Source organism: Xenopus tropicalis, chromosome 3 (genome assembly GCF_000004195.4).
Source record: "Xenopus tropicalis strain Nigerian chromosome 3, UCB_Xtro_10.0, whole genome shotgun sequence".
NCBI lineage: Eukaryota > Metazoa > Chordata > Amphibia > Anura > Pipidae > Xenopus > Xenopus tropicalis.
Window position 1 is genome coordinate 27,804,928 of NC_030679.2, and position 12,783 is coordinate 27,817,710.

At 40.6% G+C, this 12,783-nt stretch overlaps 1 protein-coding gene across 1 annotated transcript in view; it reads left to right on the forward strand.

The window, feature by feature from the left end:
* fchsd1 (FCH and double SH3 domains 1) overlaps positions 1-12,783 on the forward strand; it is a 54,805-nt gene that overhangs the window by 3,816 nt on the left and 38,206 nt on the right. Inside the window, exons 2-3 of the mRNA XM_002939991.4 lie at positions 309-413; positions 2,929-3,026. Coding sequence (XP_002940037.4) covers positions 309-413; positions 2,929-3,026 — 203 coding nt within the window. The remainder of the gene's footprint in view (positions 1-308; positions 414-2,928; positions 3,027-12,783) is intronic.

The following is a 12,783-nucleotide window of genomic DNA, read 5'->3' on the forward strand; positions in this document are numbered from 1 at the left end:
AGGAATGGGACAGGCGGGCTGTGTCAGTGCAGAGTAAGATGAGGTCGCATAACTGTTACCAACTATACGGATTTCTTAGCCATTTGGAGATTTTAGAGGGGGAGCGAGAGGTGGGCGCACTTTTGTCTTTAGACAAAAATGGACCAACTATACAAATGCTTGTTTCAGCAATTATATACAGACCATTGCACTGGCCGTCTATATCAACAGAGAAGGCGTGGCTTGAGGAATAGTGTCTGTATGGGCGGAGCTATTAGTTGGGAAAGGGGCGGGGTTTCTGAGCGAGTGGTTCGCGATGGGCTGTGTAGTTTTGTGGCAATGGGGAGGCGGAGGTATCAGTTCCGGACTGCGAGCACCTTGCACAACAGGAGAGAGGGGCAGAAGATTTCGGGATGCAGCCTCCACCTAGAAAAGTAAGTGTCGCTAAATTCGTATTCACTTAGCGCCACACGATTCCCAGACTGCGCCTGCCCAGGTGTGGGGACACTGTTGCAGCCTATGGAGGGATGACAGGAGTTAGCGCCGCACGATTCCCAGACTGCGCCTGCCCAGGTGTGGGGAGACTGTGCAGCCTATGGAGGGATGACAGGAGTTAGCGCCGCACGATTCCCAGACTGCGCCTGCCCAGGTGTGGGGACACTGTGCAGCCTATGGAGGGGTGACAGGATGCCCAGACTGCGCCTGCCCAGGTGTGGGGACACTGTGCAGCCTATGGAGGGGTGACAGGATGCCCAGACTGCGCCTGCCCAGGTGTGGGGAGACTGTGCTGCCTATGGAGGGGTGACAGGAGTTAGCGCCACACGATTCCCAGACTGCGCCTGCCCAGGTATGGGGAGACTGTGCAGCCTAGCGAGGGATGACAGGAGTTAGCGCCACAGGTTTAGTAGTTGACAGGTTGGGCAGTCAGTGATTGTTTCGCTTGGAGCTGCCCTAGCACCTCTCTCATATACTCTCGTACAGTTTGGGCTCCGAGCTGTCCCTATAGGAGCTCCTGGCACCGATCTGCCCACAGAGCAGCAGCTGCATGCAAAACCTCACTGCTTTTTACTGAGAGGACTGCGCCTGTGGGATGGGGTGTATAGTAAGGCAATACTCTGGCACTTTATATTAGGGCTGCCCAGTATACAGTCTCCAAGTGTTGTGAAACTACAGTTCCCACTTTCCACTGACAGTTCTAATTTCACTTTTACAAAGTAGCAGGTTGGACTATAATTAATAGGACTTCTCACACAATAATTTGGCCCCTGGCCCCTCTGTTAAGGCAAGTCTTGTTTTAGTTGGCGAGTTAGGCACCTAACAGTATGTGCACTTGGATTTTTTTCTGAGGAGGTGCCATGGGGTGGTAGAAAGAGGGTCCAAAAAATGGAGTGAAACAAAGGTTGAAAATAATTATTTTAGTTATTAAACACCAAATTCTTTACAGTAGTGCTGGTAAATTTATTATGGGTGCATTTTTCCTTTTCACAATTCCTTTCAGGATATTCATCAAGGGGCTGTATGAGATGGAGCACACCATTAGTGATATTTAGTATTGTTTAGTAATTGGGTTGGTGGGGGGGGCACTTTTCCAACTCATTTAGGGCTAAGTGGGTTTCTGACTGCAATGTCCAGTGTCTGTGGGTGACCACCCTGCACCCTTTAACAGTTGTTTAACATAATGTTTTTGCATGTGGGAATGGTAGAGTAGCCTAGGAGTAACTGACTGTACATTGTGTAGTCACAATTCTGCACAAATGGAAGCAGTTTACTGCAGATCTACTTAAGCTAATGAATTGCACATAGATTGTCTTAACTGCCGCTGTTCTCAGGCAGAAGATACCTTTTCACCTGTCACTGTTTCCCTTGGAGATATATGGACTTATTCAGACATGGAAGTGATAGGTAGCCTATGGCACAGAAACACCATTTTTTAAGTAGTGGCCCTACTGTTACCATCTGGTCTACCATAGGCAGAGCATTCCCCTATATATCTCTATAGTAAGCAATAAGAAGCAGAAAGAGTTTTCTTAACTGGTCCCCATATATTAGTTTCACTTGTAGTGTGTTTGATATTTATTCTGTGTGCCACAGCTTACTGTAGGGCAAATGTGCCCAGAATGTACTCAATTGGGGATCTACTTTTAGAGAAACTATTCCACTGAGATCTGCCTTTCAGATGTTTTGTCAGAAGGATGTTATAGAACAATGAAAAACTAAAACCTGTACAATTTTACAAAAGCACAGAATCCATATTTGGATTCATCTGAATGTCGAACCCTTCACCAAAGTGGTATACAAATACTGAACCAAATCCAAAGTCTAATTTGTATATTCAAATAAGAGAAACAAATTGTCTCCTTTAGTTTTTCAGAGCTTTAAAGTCACATGACATAGGTTGAGATTTCTGTAATCATTTTAATCTGCATTTTCCCCAGTTGTCTCATTGGCAGATTTATATCCATGTATGTACAGTAGTGTAAAATTTCAGGAGTTCTTGCACAAATCAAAATTTATTTTATGTCTAATGGGGATCCGGATAAGCAAGGTAACATGGTGCTGCAATTTAACCTTCCAGGGCTGGTAAGAGTTGAAGTGTAATTGACAAACCATGAATCAGTTCCAGGATCAGATTATAAAATCACTTGGCTTTGTGTTTTGTTCATGTAAAATAAACAAGAATGTAAGTACCTGTGATATATACATGTGCTAACAAATCCACCTAAAAATAAACCTTAATGCTATCTATTAAAATAAAGTGTCATCAACTGAAGCAGCACTTTCTCTAGACTGAATAAGGGACTTTGTGCTAAATCAGTAAGGTATTGTGTTACTTTTTGTGCAAATATTTACATTGTAGAACTTTGGATCTTTTTCTCTTGGTGCACCACATGAGGGTGAAAAAAAATGTTGCTACCAGAATATATTCATGTTGAATATCCTTTGTTTTAGGTAAAAGCCACCCAAGAGGTTAAGGTGCGCTTTGGAGAGCAGCTATCTAGCCTCCAGAACAAACAGCTTCAGGACACTGAGCTTCTGGAAGATATCAGGTAATCTTAAGGATGGATACATCTTCACTTGCAAAATAGATAGGGTAAATGGCATCCCAGTGGTTGGGCTGGTGGACTGTGCACTGGGGCTAAAATTTGCAAGGGTGTTTAGTTCCCCTTAAAGGGGTTGTTCACCTTTAAATGAACTTTAGGTGTGATGTAGAGCAGTGCTGTCCAACTTCTGTGGTGCGAAGGGCCGGAATTTCTCTAGCATACATAGTGGAGGGCCGCTAATGAAAGCTGGTTTTGACCACTCCCCCTTTTAAACCACACCCACTTCAAACCACACCCATGTTATCACAAGAGCTTTTAAGACCATGGCCACATTAATGGTGGTAGTGCAGCAAAAACCCAAATGGTTGGTGCTCACTGCAGGGATATCGGCCTTCATTCAAATGTGAAAGAATTATATTATGTCATACTAAGACACACCCTTAAATCTATATGCCTCTTCCTCCCCTGTGGGTAGCACAGCAACACCCAGCACATAATTACACACCTTAGGGCCCATTTAATGGCTATATCCAACTGCTAACAAACTCCCAGAATAAACCCCTGCCAGGTTCACCTCCTACAGGGACGGCAGGCAGAGTATGGCATGCACAGGCAGCATAGGGCAGGTAGATTATGGCACACACAGGCAGGGTAGGGCAGGCAGAGTATGGCACACACAGGCAGCATAGGGCAGGCAGAGTATGGCACACACAGGCAGCATAGGGCAGGTAGATTATGGCACACACAGGCAGGGTAGGGCAGGCAGAGTTTGGCACACACAGGTAGCATAGGGCAGCCAGAGTATGGCACACAAAGGCAGCATGTGCTGCCTGTGTGTGCCATACTCTGCCTGCCCTATGCTGCCTGTGTGTGCCATACATACAGGCAGCATAGGGCAGGTAATACATACAGTGACACAATGCTGGCACTGCTGCTATCTGAGGTGTGAACAGGTAAACAATGTGGGTGATTACAGCCTGAGCCTGAGGTGTGAACACTGCAGGGGGTGAACAATGCAGAAACTAAAAGGTGTGAACAGTACAGGGAATTAAATGTTTAAACAATACAGGGGGATTACAGCCTGAATCTGAGGAGTGAGCAATGCAGGGGGCCAGTTAATCTCAGTACTGATACCATTTGAATCTTACACAAAGGTAAGCCATCAAAGCAGCCAGACAGGTGGGGGGCCACACAGAGGGGCGTCGCGGGCTGCCAGTTGGACAGCACTGATGTAGAGAAAATGCTATTCTGAGAAAATCTGCAGTTGGTCTTCATTTTTATTTACAGTTATTAATTATTTAGATTTTTGTTCAGCAGCTTTTCAGTTTGGAATTTCAGCATCTATCTGGTTGCCAGGGTCCAATTTAACCTAGAAACCAGGCAGTTCTTTAAAAGAGTGGTTTGAGAGAGAATTATAAATAGAGGAGTGCCTAAATGGAAATAATTAATAAAAAGTAACAATAAAATTGTAGCCTCAAAGAGCAGTAGGTTTTTGGCTGCCGGGGTCATTGACCCCCATTTGAAAGCAGAAGAGGAAGACAAGTCAGAAGAGGAAGACAAATAATTTTAAAACTATAAAAATTGAGGGCCATTTGAAAAGTTGCCATTCTGTAACATAAAAGGCGAAGTTCTTATTCAGTCGCTATAAATGCCTATTTTTAAGTAGCCAAAAGATGGAACATCAGAGTGCCATGAACTGTGCCCATAAACTTTCACTTAAGTCACTAAGCCATGGTACCAGTGCTTGTCAGGCGATAGTTGGAAATGCGATTATTTTGTGCTGGCACAAGGGCATGGGGATGATTTCATTGCAAGTCTGAGGAGGTGCTTTCTTGCTATATTTTTGGGCTAAAACTTGTCTCTTATAGCTTATAGTGCCCTGTATTCCATTACTACACAGACGTGGGAAAATTAAAAGACATGTAAAGTCTATTTCACTGGGGGATGCCAAAATGTTAGATACTCCCAGTGAAATAGATTGTGTTTTCCCAAGGATGGTGCTCCTGTGTCACCAGCCTGTGGAAAAACTGGCCGTGCTGGCATCTCCTTAACTTATTTTTTAATTGTTTGGCTTCCTGCACATGAGCAGTAGAGTAAATCTGCTGTGCATAGGTGAACAGGAATTAGCAGAGAGGATCCCTGAGATGCTGATGCGTATTTAAAATATATTATTATATGTTTTTGTTTTAATATATCTTATTCTTATACCATAAATTATGTTTTAACAAAACACTAAATATGTATCAGGCTATTCACAGTGTTGAACTGATGGCATTCCTAGGTTTGGTCCTGGCATTATGATAGAATCACCTCTCTACATAAATTTTGCTGAATCGCTGGGAAATTGTATAGCACCATCCAGTGCAATTTGTTTTAGAGGACAACAGCGAGTACCCAAGAACTAGTTTGATAGTATAAGAAGTTCAGTTTATTGTTTGTTTTAGCAAACGTGTTGTTTATATGCCATGATCTTGCATGCATTTTTAATGGTTAATCAGTGCCAATGTTATTAATATTCAATAATGATAACATAGAAAGGTTTGTATTTTTTCAGGAAGCCCTAGTTAGCTAGTGCAATTCTTATATATTCTTACCACATACTACTCCAAGGTGTGCTTGCAATTGTTTAACAGAGCTATGGTATATCAAGGTGATGGTGGCATCATACTGTTAGGCTGCTTTTCATCCACAGGGACTGGGGATCTTCTTAAAACATTTGGGTGAATGAAAGGTACAAATTTCAGTCTGCTAAAAATCTGAAGCGTGGGCAGAAATTCACCTTTAAGCTAGACTAAGTTAAGGCCCAGTTAACAATGGGATGGTTGAAGAACTAAAAAATTACCGACTTAGAATGTCCTACTCAAATCATCGATCTCCATCCAAATCAAAACTTGTGAAGCTTTTTAAAAATTGATGCAACTATTCTAATCCAAACAACCTACCTCCCAGAACTATAAACTAATCTGGTGCGGAGTTACCAGATTTACCTGCAAATAGTGGCTATACAAAATTTTAAAATGTGGAGATTTGATTACTGATGCCATTTTTTTTCAAACATAAAACAGTTCACAGAACTAATTTCTAGCTTGGAAGAACTTTTTAATGCAGGATTTGTTATTTTATGTGAAAGAATCCCCAATAGAAAAAAACAAAAAAATATATATATATACATATATGTGGTAGTGCAAAGGCCATTCTTATAGCATGACCTAGGACTCACTTATAATAATAATTGGCAGATTAAAACACCTTAGCATTGTCGTATAGGCAGGCTGTGTCTTTAGTCAATAATAGAATAAAAGCCATTGTTTTAATGCATACAGGCAGTAGCTTGTGGGATAGTATGCATCCTTTGTTGTTTCTGCTCAGTGACCACAATTGTTAAAAGCAAACTAAAAAATAGTTCAGTGTCAGGTGGAATAGATTTTAACCACAAGTTCTATTTTTATAGATGCCAGTCTGTAGGACAGGAGGAGCCATACACTCAGCAGGCCCATTAACCTGCTCACCGGCTGGAGGGGGTTGTTAGCCTGAGACATGATCTCACACAGGCAGAAAAAACAATTGATAAAGCTGACACTAACCTAAAATGCCCCTTACTGTGTATCATTATGGGTAGGAGGAGAGCGTTGTCACATCAACTTCTTAACCTTGTAGTACTACAGTACATAAAGTATTTTAGTGTACCAACATTGGCATGAAATAGTATGGCAATTCAAATTATGGAAAACCCCAAACATTATGGAAAAGTCCCAAACATCCTGTATAATAGGTCCCATGGCTGAATATACTAAGAATGTATATAGTAAATTAGTCACTTTTTCTTATTTTATATAACGTTTACCTTTCCTACCCCATCAAACTCCCAAGGCCTTTGCAGATTCCAGTAACCTATTCTTGCTTTATGGCAACTCACATGGTGGTTAGCTTAATGCGAATGATTCAACAGATTGCTAATAGATTATAGGACTAACTATTCCTACTATAATACTTGTAGTGAACCTGACATAAATCTAGTGGCTTATTATGGCAGAGGAACAAGAACTGTGCAGTTGTTGCCCAAGAAATTCCTCTTTCATGTTTTTGCTTTTTTTCCCATGTTGATGAAATTAAATTTAGAAAGTATAGAGTGGAGATTTGTTTCATATCTGGTTATAGACAGAACTGATATACAGCTTTGGGCTTAATTTGCACGTGGTTAGACTTGCACAAATATTTATTATGTTCATACTTTTATCATCATGGGCTTGCTTTGCCTGAAGAATGCAGTATGCGATACTTGTCTGCCTCTAGCATAGGCAGCAGTTCACTTGCAATGTATTCATTTTTCCCCTTTAAGTGCACCAAATGGCAAAATAGTGTGTATACTGTTCTACATGCTTGTGGAGATGCCCCTTACAAAGTGACAATAACCCCTGATATTTCTAAATCACATGTTTATAAGCAAAGTATAATAAATGCACTTTGGTTATTTTTTTTTATCTTTATTTGATTAGTAATACATAGTTACATAGGGTTGAAAAAAGACCAGAGTCCATCAAGTTCAAACCATCCAAGTAAACCCAGCACACACAAACCTATACTTACCAACCTATACACTCACATACATAAACTATATATACAACCACTAATACTAACTGTAGATATTAGTATCACAATAGCCTTGGATATACTGCTTGTTCAAAAACTTATCCAGGCCCCTCTTATAGGCATTAACAGAATCTGCCATTACCACATCACTAGGAAGGGCATTCCCCAATCTCACTGCCCTCACCGTGAAAAACCACCTACGCTGCTTCAAATGGAAGCTCTGTTCCTCTAAACTAAAGGGGTGACCTCTGGTGCGTTGATTGTTTATTTGGGGAAAAAGGTCATCCCCTATCTGCCTATAATCCCCTGTAATTTACTTGTACAGAGTAACCATGTCCCCTCGCAAGCGCCTCTTTTCCAGAGAAAACAACCCCAACCATGACAGTCTAACCTCATAGCTTAAATCTTCCATCCCCTTTACCAGTTTAGTTGCAGTCTCTGCACTCTCTCCAGCTCATTAATATCCTTCTTAAGGACTGGAGCCCAAAACTGCACCGCATACTCAAGGTGAGGCCTTACCAGGGACCTATAAAGAGGCAAAACTATGTTTTTATCCCTTGAGTCAATGCCCTTTTTTATACAAGACAGCACTTTATTTGCTTTAGTAGCCACAGAATGACACTGCCTGGAATTAGACAACTTGTTATCTACAAAAACCCCAGATCCTTCTCCATTAAGGATACCCCCAACAAAATACCAGTGGATAGTTCACGTTTGTATTATTTCTACCAAAGTGCATAACTTTGCACTTGTCAACATTGAACCTCATTTTCCGGTTTACTGCCCAGTTTTCCAATTTTGTTAAATCGCTCTGCAAAGCGGCAGCATCCTGCATGGAACTTATAGTTTTGCACAATTAAGTGTCATCAGCAAAAATAAAAACAGCACTCTCTATGCCCACCTCCAGGTCATTAATAAACAAATTAAAAAGCAAAGGACCAAGGACTAACCCCTGCAGTACTCCACTAACCACACTGGTCCAATTAGAAAATGTTCCATTTACCACCACTCTTTGTAATCTATCCTTCAGCCAGTTCTCTATCCAATTACAAATATTATGTTTTAGGCCAATATTCCTCAATTTGATCATTAACCTTCTGTGAGGTACTTTTTAGGTACATTCATTAATATGTACTGATTTCCTTCAACCATATTGTATGCTGGTGGCAGTTATTTGTGAGGGCATCATTTATTTTTTTGCTATTACAAGTTCTAACAAGTCTTACACCCATTTTCCTTGGCCCCTTAGGCTGATGCCACACGTGGCATTTTTACGCTGTGTATTTTCTCAGCCTAAAAACGCCGCACAAGCCACACAGCCCCTGACTATGTCGTTTTTCAGCCTAGTACTGGTGACGTAGCAAATCCCGTTTCCATGGTGCTAATAGTGGGAAATAGTAAAAAACGCTGCGTATTTCCGCTAGGTCTGGCAGCTGCCTTTGTGTATACATAGGAATAGCTTGCTGTGCAAATACTGGCGCATTTCGGCAAACGCTTGAAAAATCCGTGCTAAGGTGTTTTCTAGCGTAGTTACGCATTGTGTGGTTTGCTTTGAGTCTTTTCAAGTTATTTCTATGGATGATGATATTGTGCGTTTTTCAGCCGCCGAGAGAATTAGAAAATACGCAGCGTAAAAACGCCACGTGTGGCATCAGCCTTAACTGAGCCCACTTGGGGGAATGGTCATACCCCCTCTTGGTTCCTATGTGAATTGCTAAGTTGTGCCCATTGGGTGGAAGCTAAAACCCTATTTGTGTAAAATAAAGAGGCATGATACTCTTCATTAAACTTACAGCAGGGGGTGCATTCTTCTTGATATATTTCACAGGATATTAATATTAGCATATTTATATTTCATTTATATTATCATATATTTGTGTATGTAAGGGATTACACTTTATATCTCACTAGTGGAGAAACCCTATCCTTTTGCATTTTGTTCCACTACTAAACTGATAATACATAATGTGAATATTAATTGAGCCTCACCACTCAGAAAAGCTCTAAAGCTTGTGTACATGGGTGAAGGTACAGGAGATACCATCGTTATATGATTCTGTAAGCAATATTTTAGTTAGATATTATACGAACTCAAAAGTATTTGCAGTCATAATGGCATGCCGCTAGGATTTAAAAAATGGTCAGTCATCTAGACAAATAAATCAAGAGCCAGCTATTTACAGCAGCTTTTTGAATAGTCAATAAATAGCCACTTCTATGTTCATTGGCTCTTTGTGTATTGCCAGTAACTGAAGCTTTTTTTCTTCTCTTTGTAGCTTTGATTGTTATGTTAAGGGGACTTCCCTGCTCCTAGGAGGATTGGACTGTATTGGTTCCCTGATAATTGCTTTGTTACCAGTGGTGTCCTGACATTGAACAGTTTGATCTATTTTCAGGGCTAACAGACTTACTGGAACCCAATATTGTGTAATGTCCTTGGAATCAGGCCTTGTTATAGAGGGCATTCAATTCTTTGTTTATTGGTAAATTCCCTACCTAAAAAATGATGGAAAACACAGACAAAAAGAATAAAAATATGTATATCCCTAAGGGCAATGGCACACAGGCAAATTCCCACCATTTTGCCAACCATGAGTTTTCCAGCCTGGCAAAACACTCCTTCTGTTCCATTGCCTGAAAGAAAGCTAGAATGTAGAGACATAAATATGCAGTTATTTTAACAGTAAGAAAACCCTGTGTCAGGTCTTTAATTGTAGGATTGTGAATATCTTATTTACAAAGGCAATCTAAGAAATACAATCAAGAAAACATTTAACAGTTTACATATATACGTACATACATTTATGTACATACAACAAATAGTATTTGTTACAGGTGAGACCAAAGTATATGTTAGTACAGGTAAAAAACCCCTTATCTGGAAACCCATTATCCCGAAACTTCCGAATTACGTAAAGGCTATCTCCCATAGACTCCGTTTTAATCAAATAATTCACATTTTAAAAAATGATTTTCTTTTTCTCTGTAATAATATACCGTAACAGTACTTTGTACTTAATACCAACCAATATATAATTAATCCTTATTGAAGACAAAACAATCCTATTGGGTTTATTTAACATTTATATGATTTTTAGTAGACTTAAGGTATGGAGATCTAAATTACAGAAAGACTCCTTATCCGGAAAACCCCAGGTCCCAAGCATTCTGGGTAACAGGTCCCATAACTGTATTATTATTATTATTATTAGGTCTTATACAGTATGTAAGAATTTAGTTCTCAGTGTGTGTTTTGCTGAACCAGTAGCACAGTACTACATAAATTACTTACTTAATCAATCAAGCTTGTACTGGAATTGAAAGTACTGCCTGTTGCTTTTACTTAGTGTGTTTTTTTTCTATTACAACATATCAGATATAGAAAAAGAAGATATCTAAAGGCAGAGTTGGTTCTGTTCAATTTGATACTTTGCATGTTGGTATGTGTGTAATACTGTACTTAAATATGGCTGGTGCCTTACTCTCATCTGATTTCATTAGTTTAATTATATGTCTTCAAGTTGAGAATTGCTGTAGTCCTATTTGCAAGTCTTGCTATACCCCTATAGTTCCCCTGCCAGAGTTTGACTGCAGACAGAGGGTGGGTTTTTGGGTATATTTTCCCTCCAGTACACTCCCCAACCTAGTCATGAAGCCAGTGCTGAGACCTAGGAGTTGCAATATGTCAGATATCCCATTGGTCCTGTTAATATACACAGCAGGTCAGAAAATCAACCAGATGAGAGCAAGTAAATAATGAGGAACATATTTGATAGATATAGTACAGGCTCAGCCGCAAAGTTTCATTAGTATCAGTGTAGGGGGAAGTGGAATTATTGCGCATGGTTGTTAAAGATATAGTGAGAGATTCAGTTCATGTATTACAGGGTAACTTCACAGGTCACATGATTTTGTGTTAATCACTTCTCAAGAACATGCTTCTCAGAGTATTGACACAAATGTTATTGTAACAAATAAGAATCGCTCATAAGCATGGCAAATAATTTCTTTCCTGTGCCATATTCACGTGCTAGTCCTTTAATGCCTGAAACCTTATGAGTATTTAAGTCCAGTTTCCACCACAAATGCATGGCCTATCTGCCACATCCGAGACAGGACCATAATTATAAATGCTCATAGGTGCAGAGCCTAATATTCATTTCCCACAGATGTTTTAAAGTCACGCTATATTGCAGCTCAATTCACCATTATATTATGACACACCTATTTGTGCTATAATTACCCTTATTTTTTTAACCTAAGCTACTCATTTGAAGTGTGTATAATGAGCAGTGCTCCTGCATTGTCTCTTAATATTGGACATAGTTCACAAGATGTATTTCATATGCATTCTGGAATGACTTGTTCTGGTGCAATGTACCCTCTATATCAGGGGTCGGGAACCTTTTTGGCTGAGAGAGCCATAAACACCACATATTTTAAAATGTAATTCCATGAGAGCCATACAATATGTTTGGCCGCGGATGCTGTGGGGTGGGTCCCTAGGATGCCAGATGCGATGCAGAGGAGGGCGTGGCCTGTGCTCGGCGGATAGAAGACATGTTCTAAGGCTTAGAACACGTCTTCTATCTGCCGAGTGCAAGGGCAATGTAGGGTGGGTGCCAAGGATGCCGGATGCGGATGTGATACGGAGGAGGGCGTGGCCTGTGCTCGGCGAATAGAAGACGTGTTCTAAGGCTTAGAACACGTCTTCTATCCAGCGAGCGCAGGCCATGCCCCTCATTATTTTTTTTATTAAAGATTTGGCAGCGAGCCAGATGCAGCCATCAAAAGAGCCACATCTGGCTCCCGAGCCGTAGGTTCCCTACCCCTGCTCTATATAAATATTGGGCATAGTTCACAAGATATATTTCAAATGCATTCTGGAATGACTTGTTCTGGTTGTACCCTCTATATAAATACTGTGAGATTTAATGTGGATAAATGTAAGGTCATGCACCTGGGATGTAAAAATATGCAAGCCCCGTATAACCTTAATGGGACTGCACTAGGCAAATCCATAATGGAGAAGGATCTTGGAGTCCTTGTAGATAATAAACTTGGCTGTAGCAAGCAATGCCAGGCAGCAGCTGCAAGGGCAAACAAGGTTCTGAGCTGTATTAAAAGGGGTATAGATTCACGGGAGGAGGGGGTTATTCTTCCCCTTTACAGA